At 37.4% G+C, this 17,488-nt stretch overlaps 1 protein-coding gene across 10 annotated transcripts in view; it reads right to left on the bottom strand.

Moving 5' to 3' along the window:
- The window catches only part of LOC141805173 (disabled homolog 2-interacting protein-like), a 272,306-nt gene that overhangs the window by 7,452 nt on the left and 247,366 nt on the right, over positions 1-17,488 (bottom strand). For 9 of the 10 annotated variants that reach the window (XM_074689980.1, XM_074689982.1, XM_074689981.1 and 6 more), the window contains 4 exons: positions 15,481-16,354; positions 12,385-12,522; positions 3,975-4,177; positions 1,668-1,755 (listed from right to left, as the gene is read on the bottom strand). In XM_074689980.1, coding sequence (XP_074546081.1) covers positions 1,668-1,755; positions 3,975-4,177; positions 12,385-12,522; positions 15,481-16,354 — 1,303 coding nt within the window. The remainder of the gene's footprint in view (positions 1-1,667; positions 1,756-3,974; positions 4,178-12,384; positions 12,523-15,480; positions 16,355-17,488) is intronic. The other variant, XM_074689984.1, reaches the window with a different exon arrangement.

Below are 17,488 nucleotides of genomic sequence, written 5' to 3'. Positions count from 1 at the left end.
TTGAATTTTGGCTTTGGATTTAAAGGCATACATATGTATATAAAGAGAAAATAAAAAGACATTTAAAAATCAATCAATCAATAAATAAAACTTATATAAATATATAAATAAATAAAAAGAATAAAATAAATGAGTGAGGGGCTAATAAAATAAAATGGAAAAAACAAGCAAATAATTTGCCATAAATGATAAATAATATTAATTAAAATAATAATAGCACTAATAATAATAAAATCCTACTGAAAATGATCTTATGTAAATAAAATAAAATATATACTTTCAAAATATGATAAAAATCAATCAATCAATATATAAATTAATTAATTCATTATTTAAATAAAATAGATGAGTGAAAGGCTAAGAAAATAAAATGGAAAAAACAAGCAAATAATTTGCCATTAATGATAAATAATATTAATTAAAATAATAATAGCAAAAATAATAATAATAAAATACTACTGAAAATTAACTTATGTAAATAAAGTAAAATATATACTTGAAAAATATGATAAAAATCAATAAATAAATAAAACTTATGTAATTATATAAAAAATTTAATTAAATAAAATAGATGATTGAAAGGCTAAGAAAATAAAATGGAAAAAACAAGCAAATAATCTGCCATAATGATAAATAATATTAATTAAAATAATAATAGCAATAATAATTAAAAACCTACTGAAAATTAACTTGTGTAAATAAAGTAAAATATATACTTATACACAAAAATATGATAAAATAAATAAAAAAAAATAAAATAAAAGTAAAATAGAAGTTAAAAAAAAATATGTTTATGCTGGCGAGTAGTCTGTTCATCATGCATCCAGGCCAGAGGTCCAGCTGTCACCTTCTCGCCCTGAAAAGCCCTGGTTTAAACTCTGAGTCCCTTTGTGTTTGCAGGTCTTGCGTGAGGCTCACTGTTTGTAAAACAGGCTGAGCCACTGCAGCAAAGCTTTGCTCCCTGTTTTTAAAATAAGCTTTTTATTTGCATTGTCTTCGCCTGTTTACCGTGGGAGACAGCTTATTGCTTTACTGCGGTGCGTCTGTTTGCAGATGCAAATTCTTATTAGTTTAAGTGTGACAGCTATTAATCTCATATGAATGTCTGCGTCTGGGTAAATGTTGCGTTTCTCTCCCCTCTTCCTTTATTTAAATCACATCCCAAAAGATGCAGCAGTTTATGTTTAAAAAGGTGTCACTCCTAAAGTGTTTAATCCTTCATAGGCGCTGTTATGCCTACACAACCCTCCTCTGCTTAATTCATAACTTTCAAACCATCGGCTTTCAGAATTCAATTCACCCTGCTCTGAAGCAACACTCGTCTTTGTCTGAGAGAGATTTCAACCACACTCCTATATGAATAAGAAGCACATGTTTAATAAAAGAGCTCTGTGTTGACTGAAAACCAGACCAGAAATGTGCAGATGTATGTTTTATAAGAGAGACAGTGAGTGGGAGTGTGTGGAGAAGTTTCTGCTCAGCCATTCAAGCTTGTCAATGCCAGCGCCGAGACAGCCATGAATTAAACATGTCGGTGTGTTTCCGTGACCCTTCGTTTCCTCGAGCAGAGGACACATGTGGCAGCACATACAAATGGAAACACACACACACAGGATTTATCTGAGAAACAACATGTCAGTCACTGTGCTGGAGGAGATGAATCTGACCTGTGCGTCGATGATCTTTTGTTTGGAGTCGACCACCGCTTGCATGTCTGAGTGGTCCTTCTTCAGCTCCTCTTCCACCGACATTAACCTGCAAACAAAGAAAAATAATGTTCAGAAACGTAATTGAATTAGTAACTGAATTACTCCTTCACAAATGTAATTAGTCACCAGGGAAAGTAAGTCTTGCGTTTCTCCCACTTTTGAACCCTGTGTCTTGCTCCACCCCTGACTTGTAATTTCTCCGGATCAACCCCTTATTTTTAAGTCTGGTCCTGTCATCTCTAATATTTCTTCAAGTCAAAACAAGTCGGCTACTTGTGCCGTACATTCAAACCTCAAAAAGCATCCACCCCTCTCCCTGGAGTTGGTTTAATCCAAAGTTGCTGCATGAGATCCTCTCTGACTGAGGTTACACAGACGCACACAGGTAGCTGTGTGATATTTGTAGCTGGAACGTTGACTTTGTTAAAGATGTGTCAACATGATTGTTCTCATCATTACTTGTGTATCCGACACTTTTCCCCACAGTAACAACATCAAAATGTTTGGAACAGCAATTCATTAGATTACCCGTTACTGGAAAAAGTAACAGGGTTAGTTCTAACACCTGTTTTCCAAACACTGGTCATAGATCTAAAAACTGCATTAAAGCTCCTGTAAGGCTTTTTTAGCTAGTTGCAAAACAAACCAAAACTAAAACTAATGTCTCTTCATTGCTTATAAAAGAAAACAGGACCATAAACAGAAACAGTTAATATGTCTCTGTAGTTATATCTAAGAAAAACTACTGATGGGGGGGTAGTTGTCAGATCATAGCAAAGATATTCGTTGGCTGATTCAACTGACTGAGCATTTAAACAGATATTAGCTCGAGCTAACACATTGTTTTCCGCAAATTTCTAAAGAACACATGAGAATCAAATTTATGTTGATCAAATCTCATTTTACATACTTACAGATTTATGAAAAATAAATCTCATCCAACAGTGAAACCCATTAAGACCTGCTAGCAACCAGACATTGTGCATACTTATATTCAAACATAGAGTGAAACAGAAACATGGCACAAATTCATCAAACTCGACCATACACTACGTTTTTGTGTTTGTATGTCACTAACATGACGACTCAGTTTAAAAAAAACAATGAGAAAAAACAAACTATTTTCTCTTGTATGGATCAAAATCAGCAAATTTCACTTTGTCCACAGGGGGCGCCAAAGACAACAAAAATAATGATTCTAACAGGAGCTTTAAAATATCTTTGAACCGCAGCAAAAACAACAAGCATGACCAAAAAAAGTATGGTAAAGCGACACCTGTCAAACAGGTAGTGGCATCTATGTGTCATTAAAGCTACCTTTCGATAATAACAATAAATATTATATTTCTATAAAGTTTCATTTAGTCAATAAGACCCTTAACCACTGTATAATGATCAGAAAGAACAGGTTTTCACAAATCTGTTATTAAATTAGGCAATTTAGAGCTCCTAAAGGGACTTTCTATTTGCATTGATTTTGGCGCCCCCTTGTGGACAGTGATATATCTTCTGTTTTTCTTGTGGAAGCTGTAATTAGAAAGAAATCTCATCCTGCTTTCTTTAGCAGACAGAAGTGATACTTTGTGTGTCAACATATACATGAAAATATATTTATTTCTTTATTAACTTTTATTTTGTTTAATTATTATTATTATTATTATTATTATTATTATTATTATTATTATCATTATTATTATTATTATTATTATTATTATTGTTGTTATTATTTTATGTCTTTCTTTATTTTTATTTTACTTTATTTTTTTTATTGCCTGGCCAAATATTGATGACCCTGTATTGTGGGAGGGTGGATTAGGACAGGGGCACGTTTTTTTTGTTTTTTTGGGGGGCCCCCGACTGTCTTATTTGTTTGTTGTTGTTTATGTTGTATGTCTCTGTAATAACACACAAAATGAAATAAAAAAGACTTTGATCAAACTATGTGATACTTTGAACTGTTTTCCTCACTTTGTTGGAAATTGCACCTAACCAAACACCTACCCCCTCATGTCAGGTACATTCATTAAAGAAAAACAAAAACAAATAACCAAAAAAATAATGTAAGTCTTATTTTATTATTTTGGTTGTTTGTTGGTCATAAAGAGGTATCACGATTAGCTTAAGTCTGTTTCAGAATCAGTCAAAAATTCCTCACAGTAGCTTTAATATGGAGCCTGATACGGATTGACTCATTTTTGGAGCCAGCCTCTAGTGGACTCTTTTGGAACTGCAGCATTTGCAACTTCTCCTTTGTTCCCACCCTACCTGCTGATGATGCCCTTCATCTGGAGATCCTTGTCGTCCTGCTGTCTGCGCAGACGCTCCTCCGACTCCTCCAGCCGGGCCTGGTACTCCATCAGAACCTTCTGGGCCTGTTCGTCCTGACCCTTCAGACGCGCCTCGTACTCCTCAAGCTTCTGCACTGACGCTCGCAGCTTCTCCTGAAGCACGGCTATCTCCTGCTGGTACTGAGCAAAAGGAGGAGACGACAAGATTCTCATCATTGCTGTCATCATCATCATCATCATCATCACTGTTATGACTCTGATCAGCACCCTTCATTTCTTCATAACCATAAATGACGAGAACAGAAACTAGACCTCCCTATAGGGCTTGAAATGATATTCTGTTCCTGCGACTGAGAATCTGCCGAGAAAATTCTCTGTCCTGAAATCATACGGCTCATTTAGGAGCAATCTTCTTTATTAGACCTGAATAGCTGACCTGAAAAAATGTCCCTCTCATATCTTTGTGATTTTTAATCAGGTTGTATTTTTTTCACTTCATTCAAATATCCTGAGAGGCTTTTAGCAACACAAGAGGAGTGTCAAACTCAGATGTTTGGGTTTGAAACCACTGACCCCTGAGAGGTTAAACTGTCAGAGAGAAGAAGACGAGGAAATAAGAAAGGACGTTTAGGATGAATGAGGACGAGTGGAGGTGAGGAGGGAGGCAGGCAGCTCGTGAAGTGGGAGTCGAGCTGGTGAGATAAGCCCTGAAAATCTCTCCCTGACCTCTCGCTGGACCTCAGAGAGGCTTTAGGAAGGGTTTTCTTCAGGTGAAGAGGAAGGAGGGGGAGGATTCTTTTCTGGATAGAAAAAGACTTATTTTTTCCAACAATGACGGGTGCTGTGGTTTGTCCACACAGAGACATCGACAGTAATGAGATATTATCGTCTGGACTGAGTTACTTTCTTACGACACTGTTATTTCAGATTTTCTAAGAGCTACGACAGATTCATACCAACAGGGGACGTGCCACATCAAGCTCCTGTCTCCATCTGCTCACATTCACGTCCCAACAAGCCTCATGGGGCGCAACCTAAACCGCAAAGCCACTCCAGCATCATGCCATGGGACTTTTTTAACTCCTTTATCTTGGAGGTTTTATTGTGTTTTGTTATGAGGCTAACCTGCTGCTTTGGATCTGCTCAAATTGTATGATAACAAATAAATCTAGGCGCTGCCTAAGTGGCTGCAGCTCCTTCTGTCTTGTCCTTTTTTGTATTTTTTTTCTCTTTTTCGTCATCTTTGGAGCCATTCATTACTTTTTATTGCTTATTAGTTGGTCATTGACTCAACTCAACTCAACTTTATTTATAAAGCACTTTAAAACAACCACAGCTGAAACAAAGTGCTGTACATTGAAGGTAGTGCAGGAATAAATAAGGAAAATTAAAAAAACAATAAAACAAAGGTGCAGGTAGTGAAATAACTGTTACATTGTTCCTAAAAACAATGAAAACAAACTATAAAACACTAAAACATGAGCAAAGTTTTGAGCTGGGTTAAAAGCCGAGGAATTAAAATGTGTTTTTAGACTTGGGTTCAAAGATGATACTTTGACACCAAACTGGTTGCGTTGGCAGTGGTGTTTTTTTTTTTTTTTTTTTGTTCCTGTGTTCGTCCAGAGATCCTGCGTGTAACCATGGTAACCATTATTTACATGTGAAGTAGTCTTGTCGATGCTAACTGGTGCTAGGCCGGATGTTTACCATCAAGCTGAGAAGAAGGGGACTAGGATAAGGACGTCAGCCTGTCTATCCATCCATCCATGGTTATGGTGAATCTATCTTCAATAAGATGGGCCAGCTAGCCATGCTAACCCAGCAGTAGGTTTGTCCTACTGTATTTGTATGTTACCATCAACCTGTCAGGGGGTCTGCAGATGGAAATTAGCCCAAGGCTATAATTGGGCATATTAACATTCGTAAAAATGTTCATTAATATGCGCTGTTCCCTCTTTAAAATCAATCAATAACAACAGCAAAATAAAAAAATACAGAAGAAATAACATCATGCTACTAACAGACATGGCTAATAGAGCTAACTTTATAACTTTTTTATTTTTATTTTTGTATTGCTGCTGTGACTCCTGAATTGCCTCTATTCTTTTCCATATTTTGACATAACAAAACCATTTTAGCCACAAATGCTAACATTTTGACATCATTGGGTTCAGCTGTTGTTCTCAGTAACACGTTATTTCATCACTTTTAATTTTTAGTGCTCACATAAACATTTCTGCTGTTAGCGTAGCCACAGGCCTGTGTTATGTTGATGCTTTGTCATTGTTGCTCTATTTGATTGTCTCTATCCGTCTCCAGCTCTGCCTCTGGGTCAGTCCCAGGTCTCTGCCTGTTAAAGGACAGTTATTCCTGCCACAGCTCTCTCTCTTGGCAGATTTATTTCCTGATATAACTTTTGTTTTGACTGATCTTCCAAAGCCTCATCCTCACTGATGTTTCTTCATCTAATCCTTCGTCTTATTTCTCAATGAGACGACAGAATGAAGCAGTTTTCATATCAGGACACCATCCAGCTCGATATTCAGCAATAACATTGTTCGCTGTGAAAGACAAACAATCACATCTCACTGAATGATCACTTTCATTTACACACAGCGGGCAGGCTGCCGGGCTCATTTATCTTCCTTTGTCACTTTCCACTCATCATCCCACGTCACTCTCCTCTCTCCCACTGCCCCACTCACTGGGACATTTTTCCCATCAGCCCCCTCTCTTCCCAGGAGGAACAGTGACCTCAAATAGATTACTCTTATCGGCTCCTCTACCCCGGCTGGGCTGGGCTCTTTGTCTCTAATATCCCTCAGCTCTTGTCACTACATCCCCAGAGAAGGAATGACATCTACTGTATCTGTAGCTGCTTTTGTCCTGTGAGTCAGTCTGGCTAAACATCGACTCTGTGGCCCTCGTGTCTTTCCCTGCGTCACTGGGCCAGAAACAGATAAACCTTTGACAAAAGTTCACAGTTTCAGGATTCTCATCTTGAAATCGCTGCTGCATCGAAACCTAAGAATAAATTTCTGCCTAAGGTCCCAGCAGCTATTTCTGATCCTAAAAATACTGCGGCGTAATAAAAGTTAGCTGTAACATAACACCCTGCCTTACCTCACTCATATTTTGGTCACTGACACTAAGGAGCTGTGAGTATTTTAATCTCTTTTAGCTGCAACTGTTGGTCAACTGTACACAAAACAGACATCCTCTCTTTATCCCTGTCTGAGCCAGAAATCTCTCCTCCGTCTCGTAGAGATCACATCACTCCCGTTTTAACTCCAGAACTGATTGTAACATAACTGATTGCTGATTAGCACAAAAAGATCTGGCCCCTGGCTAACTTTTACAGCCCTTTAACTTTTTATGAGCCGCTTTGATCCTCTGGTAAGACCTCTTCCACAGTCCAAGCTCAGGACAAAGGGGGATTGTTCCTCCACTATGAGAGCACCTGTGATATGGAGCAGCCTGCCAGAGAAGCCTGAGGCCGAAACAGCCTCATCTTTACACTCTGTCTTCAACAAACAAATGTATTAACAGGTAAATTATCCTGTCCTGCAATCCAGGCACCAACAGCTGGGGAGTGCTTTGTGTTGGGGTTCTCTTTCCCTGATTTTAAGTTATTTTTTAGGCTTTTTCTGCCTTTTTTAAGAGATGACAGGACAGTGGATTAAATCAGAAACAGAGTGAGAGCGCTGGAAAAGGGTTGCAGGTTTGATTCGAAGCCAGGCTGTGGAGCCAACCTCAAAGGGTGGGAAATAAAACCGCTGGGTCAGGGGTCTGTAATCTTTACTTTCATAGTTATTTTGCCTCAGCTCACCTGGATTACAGTCATTGAGGAGCCATAAAACCTACTTTATCTTCACAATAAAGAGAAAAAAAGTGTTAAAAAGTCTATACATAGTAAAATCTACAATAAATTATCTAAAAGAGAAGTTATTTAAATTTATAAAATTGTACATGTGATGTCTAAGTTTCTTATTTTTAATACATTTGTTAGAAAAATAGAAGAAATTAAGATGTTTCAAAAATTACAAAAAAAGTTGCAAAATTTAACAAAAATCACAAACAGTGAAATTTTGAAAAAAAAATAGGAGAAATAAAATTAAGTAAATTTGCAAAACAAGAAATTTCAAAACTTTTCAAAAATCTTATCTTATTATAATATAATATAATATAATATAATATAATATAATATAATATAATATAATATATAACATTTTAAAAATGGGGGATTTAAAAAATGTTCCCTGTGAGAAAAAAAAAAAATGGTTTTTTTTCGACTGAGGGTTTCAACCCCAAGTGGAAACACTCTGAATTTTTAATCAGGTAAAGAGGTGTAATTGTGGTTGTAAACATTTTTCATAGGTTGTTGAAAAAAATTATCTTGTTGGTGAGAATGTGGTTTTCAGTTTTTCTTCAGCCAGCTTCAGAATCTTAAAGACCTGCAGTTTTCAGCACCTTCTGCATGTGCTAATATTTTTACGCATTTTGAAATCTGTCAATATAACAAAGAATGGCAGAATTTGGGCTTAAACTGGTTTTGTCTTCAGTGATATTTTTACTATTTTTGCTCCTGTGTTTGTCTGGAGATCCTACATGTAACCATGGCTGCATTGTTTACATGGGAAATCAGCTGTTACCAGCCTTTAGCATGCCAATGCTAACTGGTGCAAGGCCTGATGTTCCCCACAAGGTGAGGAGAAGGAGGTGAAGGGGACGTGCTGGTTCTCAGGTGTGAGCTAAGAAGTGACGACATGGACCTGTCCTTCTGTTATTGGGAACGTAAGATCTATCTCCAATGAGATGGACGAGCTAGCTGTGCTAACCCAGCAACAGAGGGAACACCAGAAGGCAGAGTAGCATCATGCTATTCACAGACATGGCTAACGGAGCTAACACCAGACACCCACACCACATTGGAAGAGCTTCACCTGCTGTGAGCAGACAGGATCCAGGAGACAGACTGAACAGACTGCTGAAGAAGCTCAGTCCTGGACCCTGTGGAGGTGGAGGCTGGCTGACTGGACAATGATGGATGAATTAAGTATTTTAACTGCAGTGTTGTCTCTTTGTTCATTAGAATCTTTATATATTCTCACAATTAAAGATTTTTTTTTTTATCTTGCAGTTATGTATAAAAAAAGGAGAAATAAATCAGGCACAGAATATTCTTTCTGTTCTTCATGCACTCTTTAGCACAGGGATCAAAATGCAGACCACAAAATGCAAACTCTGCCTTTAACATATGTAATCAAACAGCTGAGTTTATACATCCCATGGTACTGAACTGGAAAATTAAATTTCAGATGTCGTTTGTTTTTCATATAAAAATGCAAATAGCGTCCCACTATGAGTGAATTATCTGATTTACCGTAATTTCTATTTCATGCCCTGATGTCTGCTCCCTCGAACAGAGCAGATGCACGCGCTTGTTTGTTATACATCACTAAACATATACATAAGGCCAAGCAGAGGGCCTGTGCTGTTAGAGCACTGTGGACCATTAGCTGCAGTCTGTGTTTTCATTCTGTTTTCCATCCCTCTCTTGTTGCTGCTCGGCTATTTTAAGGTGCCTGTGGTTTCTTTGTGAAGACTGAAGTTATTGCCTTCTTTGGTTGCTCCCCCTGCTCGCCCAGGCTGCTGGCTTCCATAAAGTGTGAGCTATGTTAGGATGACAGGTTTGTGTTCATTATGGATGGAAAGAAAAAAAAAGGGGAAGGAAAAAAGAAACGCCGGGGAGAGAAAGTGGCAGCCAATCAAAGCATGCGAGCGAAGCAGAGGGTGAACGGTTGTAAAGGTTGTTAAGACGAGAAGCAGAGGAGGCAGCGCTAAGCGTCCCTCTGCGTCTCACACTGAAGCAAGTGCACACACGCTGTAACATGTCTGTGTGGATGTACTGCATGTGCATACACACACACACACACTCTCACATGCCTGCTTCAAACTCATTCTGGAGTTGGAAAGAGAGGAGGGAAAGTTGTAGTGGAGGGACGGGAAGGTTAAATCTACAACATCTTAGCTTTTGATGCAAAGACACATTGCATACGACATGTTTTTCAATGCTTGGATCTGCCATCAGAGGAACGGAGGAAAATACAAGCATCAAATTTCTGTTAGTGTGTCTGTTAAATTTAACTTGCATAACAACCTCTTCACTTTACATTATCCTTCATCTACAGGCCATGAACAATAGTGAATTTAATTTTAATGAGTAACCTCTATTTTACCTCTATATACTAATATATTTTGCAGACCAGACACTGAATGTTAAAAAAAAAAGCTGCTTTCCAACAGAGAGGGACATACATACCAATATTTTGGTTTATTTGTTTGATTTTTTGTTTTCAACCCTTGAACTTGCTGCTCATCCATTTGGTAGAGCATTTTTTGAATTGCTATATCTCATTAAAAAATTGGCTGAACTAAGTAAAAACCTGATTGGGTCGTCTTCACAGTTTAAATTAATTTTTTGAATTTTGTGATTTTTGATTCTAGACCTTCAATAACATAAAAATACCAAGGATATTTTTTATTTATTTTTATTTATTTATTTATTTATTTTTCTTGGATGGAACATTAAAGAGTAAAAAAAGGACTTTGTATCCTTTGAATTAAAAAAAAATGAATGGGTTAAATGGAGAGAAAATTAAAGGGTTAACCTAGTATTTGACCAGATTAACCATTTTAGGGACCTGAAGCTAGAGGTTTAGATGTCAACATGAAAAAAAGAAAGAAAAAAATAGAAAAATTTAGCAAAAGCTACAAGAAGCAAATATTAATGTTAAATTTCTTTTTCTTTGTTTTACATTATTTATTTATTTATTTTGAACAGCTGCAATTCTTGCATTTTTACTTAAAACTATCAGTTTTTTTTATTTTTTTATTTTTTATTTATTTTTTTTTTTTTGTTGAGTGGAAGACTCAAGGAATCCTATTGTAAAAAACAGACCTTTACACAAGGCAACAGCTCAGCTAGCAGAAACAAATACATAAAAAATAATAAAAATAAAAAACAAAAAAACAAAACAAAACAAAACAAAAAAGTAAAATTAAAAAAAGAAATAAAATCCCCCCAAAAATAAATTTTCATGACTAAAAATGCATTTTTTAAGTTTTCTTTTTTTTTAAATAGAAATTATGTAAAGTCTGAAGAATTAAAAGAAAATAAATCTGCAAACAGTCATTCTCAATCGTAGGTTTTTAAGTTATTTATGGAAGCAAAAACACTCAGACTGTGCCTTTAATATCATAAGAAAATATAACTTCACGGCAAAAAAACTAAAATCTAAGCAAATGATTAAGTCTTATTTTGGGTAAAAAGACCAAAAAGTCGCATTTGACTCAATATGAGCCACATTCACCAGACAGGTGCAGAAAAAAATGGCTTATTTCAAGATACTGACGCAACTTCTGTTGCTAGCTCGATGACAGCCACGAGCTGTTCTCTTTACTCCAACTGTTTCTGGAGTTTTGACCGTTTTAAAAGATGAAAATGAGGCTTGAACTGCTTAAAACAGATCTGCAAATGGGAAAAAAATGTTCAAAACAAGTTTTCTTTGAATAAAAATTTCTTAATTCTAGAAATTAAACAAGTTTAATCTTTTATCCCTGTTTGTGATTTTTTTAAACTCTGAACAAGCAATCCAGGAGTCATTATTGTCTATTTACATTTTGAAAAAAAGACATTTTTCTAGTCATATTGAGTCTTAAAGGGCAACTTTTTTTAAATAATAGGACATTAACACCTGCTGAGATGTCAGTTTTTGCAGTAGACCATAAAATAAAAACTGTTTTTTATTTTGCATTGTTGGTGTAACAAACAATAAAGCTTAAACGAATTGGTGGTGAAAAAAATGATTGTTACTAATCATCATTTATAGACCAAAAAGACGCCAATAATCAGACTTTATTCTGATATTTGCATCTGCAGTAAACACGTCGTGTCGTTCATGAGATGACTTTCTTGCGGTTTATCGCTGTAATTGAGTACACTGCTGGAAGCAAAGCAAAAACAAATCCATCCATAAAACCCGGCTCAATGAGGAGCTAATTTCAGGAAAATAGGAGATTGGAGTATTATGAGGGCAAAGATGTATCCTATTTACCTCAATTTAACGCTGGAAATGTGCGTATTAAGGCTTAAAGAGGCAATCCTGGAATGTGTGAGTAACCTCAGGCGGAAAGGAAAGAGGAGTTAACAGAGGAGGTGTTTAAGGAGGGAGGTGAATGTGGGGACCAATGAGAGGTAAGAAGAGGGCGGAGAGTTAAGTGGGAGTATCAGGGCTGAAGATTGGGGTGGTTTGTGGAAGTGGAGGGGAGGAGGGGGGCGGGCGGGGTTGGTAAAAGGTCAAAGGTCGGATGAGGAGGCAGGTTACCTTCTCCACCTGAGTCAGATCCTCTCTGTTTCTCTGAGACTCGGGCTCCATCCCCTCATGGTCTAAAAACTGCACATTCATATTCAAAAGCCAGGCGGCTGTGCGGTCCAGCGCACTGGGGTTCACTGGGGAGGGGGCCTAGTGAAACCAACACACACACACACAGAAACACACACACAAACAGACACAAACACAAATGCACACACATGAGCTGAGTGCAAGTGACAGGGAGGGGAGGAGGGAGAGGGGGAGGAGAGGGGAGGGGGGGAGGCAGGTTGCAATAACAGCACAGAAACAACAGAAATAAGCTTGAAATGCACCAACTCATCTGGACTGAAGCAGCAGGTGGAATGGATACGCGCTACTGTCTTTAAAACTCACACACACACACCTGAGCACACACTTCAAAGCAGCAACTCAAACGTGAGTGTGTGGGTGTGTGAGTGTGTAGAAATGTAAATACTGTAAACTTTAATAAGTGGAATCAAAATCAGCCTGGAGGGAGACTGCAGCAGTCGAGTTCCTGTCTTCAGGTTTCAGACGGAAAGAGGAGCGGAGAGCTCTGCTACTGTTTGAACACATGAGAGGAAAACGTAGGACGATTTTCTCGTCCAACACACTCATTTGCATTGAGGGCTTGAGAAAAAGACAGAGATATTTGAATTTGAACATCTGCCAATGGAAAAAAAAACTAATAAATGCAGAAAAATTTAAACAATATATCAGTCCACAACTAAAAAATCTGTTAAAAAAAATCATCTCAGTTTAAAGTTTGTCAACTGGGAAGATCTGAGAGGAAGAACAGCTGACAGCTAAGAAGGGAAAAGTCAACATGAAGTATTCCTTAAGGAATCCAATTCACCTCATGAGATGTTAACTTAAATCAAAATGCTCAGTTTGATGTGGAATTTAAAAAAGCAAGTAGAAACAGGTATTTGATTTTTAAATTACATTTTTCTGGCATTAGACAATGAGGGCCATAATATGTTTTTTTTTGTTTTGGACATAAGGACAATTTTAAAAATTAAAAATGTACCAATTCTGACCTTTCCTCCGAATTTTGAAAAAAGTTTAAGAAGTTATTTGATTTTATTTAAAAAGTTAAAAATGAGAATATTTCTGAAAAATTAAGAGCAGAAAACTTTTTCTCATACTTTTGAAGAATATAACTGAGACTTTTGATTTTTCTCAAATTTATGAGAAAATATTTAGAATTTGGAACATTTCTAAAAAATTGTAATAAATAAATAAAAATAAATAAATAAATAAATTAGAATTGACTTTTCTCAGAATCGCGAGGATGATATTGAGAAATGAAAGTTTTTCCTCACAATTCTGAGAAAAATAGTCAGAACTGAGACTAATCTCATAATCAAGAGTAAAAAGAGAAAAGAATTCAGAGTTTTCTCCAGATTATGATCAAAAAGTAAGAATCAAGATTTTTTTCTGAGAGTTTTGTGGTAAAATTAAGAATTTGAATTGTTCTTTATTTTTCAAATTTATGAGAAAGTATTGAGAATTTTTCGAACAATTATAAGAAAAAGAAAAAACTCAAAACTTGAAATAAAAATATAAATAAATCAATTAATAAGAATTAATAAGAATTAAGACTTTTCTTGTAAATCATGAGAATAATATTAAAAAAGGACAGTTTTTCCTCATAATTTTGAGGAAAAATAGCGAGAACTGAAAATATATCTCATGATCCTGAGGAAGAAAAAAACAAAGAAAAAGGAAAAATTTAGAGTTTTCTCATAATTGTGAGAGAAAATGTATGAATCAACTCTTTCTCAGAGTTTTAAAGAAATATTAAGAATTTTGATTTTTTTTTCCAAATTTCTAAGAAAATATTAAGAATGTTTCCAACAATTGTTAGAAAAAGAAAAAACTCAAATGTTGAAATAAAAATATAAATAAATCAATTAATAAGAATTAATAAGAATTGAGACTTTTCTTGAAAATCATGAGAATAATATTAAAAAATGACAGTTTTTCCTCATAATTTTGAGAAAAATAGCGAGAACCAAAAATTAATCTCATGATCCTGAGGAAGAAAAAAAACAAAGAAAAAGGACGAATTCAGAGTTTTCTCATAATTGTGAGAGAAAAAGTCAGCATTTAGACTTTTTCAGAGTTTTGAGACAATTCATAGTGATGACAGAAGTTTTAAGCAGAACTCTAAATAAATATGAGAAAATATTCATTTTTGTTTATCATTACTGTAAGAATAAAACAGAGAATGAGAGTTTGTTTCATTTTTCTGTGAAAAGAAAATTCACAATTCTCATTTAAAAGATTTAAATTTTTTATATTAGCCCATCTATCAAATTATTTTATTCAGTGACCCCAGTCTTCCTTAAAACCCGCAAAGAGGCTGATTAGACTCCCACATTAATGAAGTCTCACCAGACATGGCTCTGGAGGAGACGTTTACTATTTTCTGTACCATTAAATGATTTTAAACCAATTTTATTTTGTCATCTTCTTTCTGTGTTTGATGGTTAGCTGAAGAAAAGGAGGGATAATGTATTGTGAGCAGGTGATTACTTAAACTCTACTCTGTCTGGATTCCAGTTTGCATAACCATCCACCAAACATCGTCTCTTATTTATCGTTTTAGCCTAAATAATGCAGCCTGACTCAATATGCCTGACTTCCTCCCTCAAGCAGCCATTAAATCTTAGTTTTAATCACAGTTTATATTTGTGTGACTTCCCACTGTGACCACACACACTGACACGCTTTCAGTATCCACATAATGACCCGTCAATACTGTAGCTGTGACTGTGTGTGTTTGTGAGATGTTTCCTGTTTGTGTGTGCACATATATCGCTTGCTAACAAGATGCTAATTACAGCGCCACAACCCTCATTCTCAGCCCATTAAAGTGGACGAGTAGAGCCGTGGTGAAGTGATGAGCTGCCTCTATGCAAATGACTGTGATTAAAGTCACAGTGGGTTCAGGGTCTGCTGAGTGTGTCCTCAGAGCGCACACGCGTGAACCTTTCTCTAACTGTGATGTCATGTGGTTATAAAGACTGTTGACCCTGGTCACGTCATCCTGTTACAGTTTAAACTCCACAGTCGAGTCTGTACCTGTTTGTGCTGCCCCCTCTGCTTCATTTCCGGGCTTTCACCCTTCGAGGAGGAAGACTGCTGTCGTAATCGGGCGCCGCTGCCCGGCCAGTCGGGTGATGATGTCATCATGTTCCCAGAGGAGGGTCTTGGGTAAGGTCCGCTGAGGAGGTTTGGGGGTGTGCGGCCCCGTGTTATGCTCTGAGGCGGGGGCTGGTCTATCCTCCGCTGAGGGCCGGCGCTGTTCTGTCTGGGGACGGTGGGCTGGTGCTGCGTTTCTGTGAGCGACAGCTGTCGGCGGTTAAACTCCACTGAACGTCTGGTGTACTCGTCCCCGCTGCTCCCGCCGCCTCCACCTCCATGATTTAAGAAGGCGTGTTTACCTCCTGCTGGTCCATCATCGTTGTTGCTATGGGAACTGACCGAGCTGTGGCACTCTGAACCCGAGTCAGTCATACCGCGCGGTGACACCGGCAGGCATGCTGCCATCTGGTAGACCGGGTTCTGGAAGGAAAGGGGGGCCAGTAACTGGGCGGGTCTGCCTTGTGTGCTTTCTGTGCCCACTGCAGCAGGAGTCTGGCCTGGCCTCCTCAAGGTGGGACCTCCAGGGACGCTGCCCTGTGAGACCCTGGCTGACCAGCCTCCCCCTGAGCCTGAGCTTTCACCCAGGCCATCTGAGGAGCCGGCACCTTGGCCTCCATCCAGACTGCGGGGGTCCTGGAGGTCCACCATGGACAGACTCTTGCTGCCGTTGGACATGCCAAGGTCGGGCTCATTGGTCTCAGAGTAGCTTGAACTGCGTGCGGGGGAGGGCTGGATCCCTGAGCTCCTCGTTACGAAGAATAGGTCCTTATTTTCAGGGGTAGGGGAGGGTAACCGGGTGAAGTCCACTAATCTGAAAGAGAAAGAGCAAAGAGCAAATTAGCCCCTCCCACCAAATCATGCTCTAAACATGCTCCAAAACAAAAACAATGACAAAATGCTTGATCCGTTTTGCATTTTTATTTGAACCAAACCTCAAAATGCTACAAATTTGAATAAAGAGCGTGGACAAAAACTGGATACCCTTCACTGCGGGGCAAACTGTTTCAGCTAGTTATGTCTAATATGTAATATGTGTATATGTGTAAGCTAATTTAGATTGGTTGTTTTGTTCATAGCAGTCCACTTCTTTCAAAACCTAATGACAGGACAATTCACTATTTTTAGGTATATGACATAATAGAAATAAATTAGTGCTGTCAGGCAATTGAAAAGTTAATCTAATTAATCACAGTCTTTGTAACTAATTAATCACATTTTAATCTCATATTCGCCTAAGGTCCCCGGATAAAGAATTTCAATTCTGGGACATTACAAAATTGTGCTGCATGACTAATGAAATGAATGAAGAAAAGAAGATTTATGAATCCACATATTTATTGGTGATTGGATAAGACCTAAGTCAGGGTAGTTTTTCTGTTCTGGCTTTGCTCATTCATTTCGGAAGTTCTGTAAGCGTGGGTTTGTGAAGCGAGCTAACAGTTGCACTCGCAACAGTGACTGTGGAACAAGTCCGGATGTGGATGTGTTCTGCATTAAAATTATGCATCAGGCTGGAGCTGCTTTGGTGACAGATTTTTTTTACATAAACTCCAAAAAAAAAAGGAAAAATAAGAATATGCTATAATTAATCTTGCATTAATTTTTAAAACTGATCAATTTGCTGTGTAATTAATTAATCTTATTTTTGTGTTAAAGTGACAGCCCTTGAATAAATACATATATTTAAAGCAAAAATTAAAACAGAAGAATGTAGCCTACTGTAGCTTTAAGCAGTTTATAGGATCGCTAATCTGTTGTTGCACTGGCTACCGTTCCTTCTCAGACCCAGACACTTTTATACCTCGTTTATGTTCATTTCTGGGATTTTTTTAATGATATGACGCATTAAGAGAGATAAAAAAGGTTTGAAGTAGAAAATGGGGAGGGCCATGCAGCAAAGGGCAGCGGTTGGGACTCAAACTACCAACCACCAACACAAGGACTG

Source organism: Halichoeres trimaculatus, unplaced genomic scaffold (genome assembly GCF_033239565.1).
Source record: "Halichoeres trimaculatus isolate MK-OKI-2021-1 unplaced genomic scaffold, fHalTri1.1 fHalTri1_scaffold_16, whole genome shotgun sequence".
NCBI lineage: Eukaryota > Metazoa > Chordata > Actinopteri > Labriformes > Labridae > Halichoeres > Halichoeres trimaculatus.
This window is presented reverse-complemented; position numbering and strand designations above follow the sequence as displayed.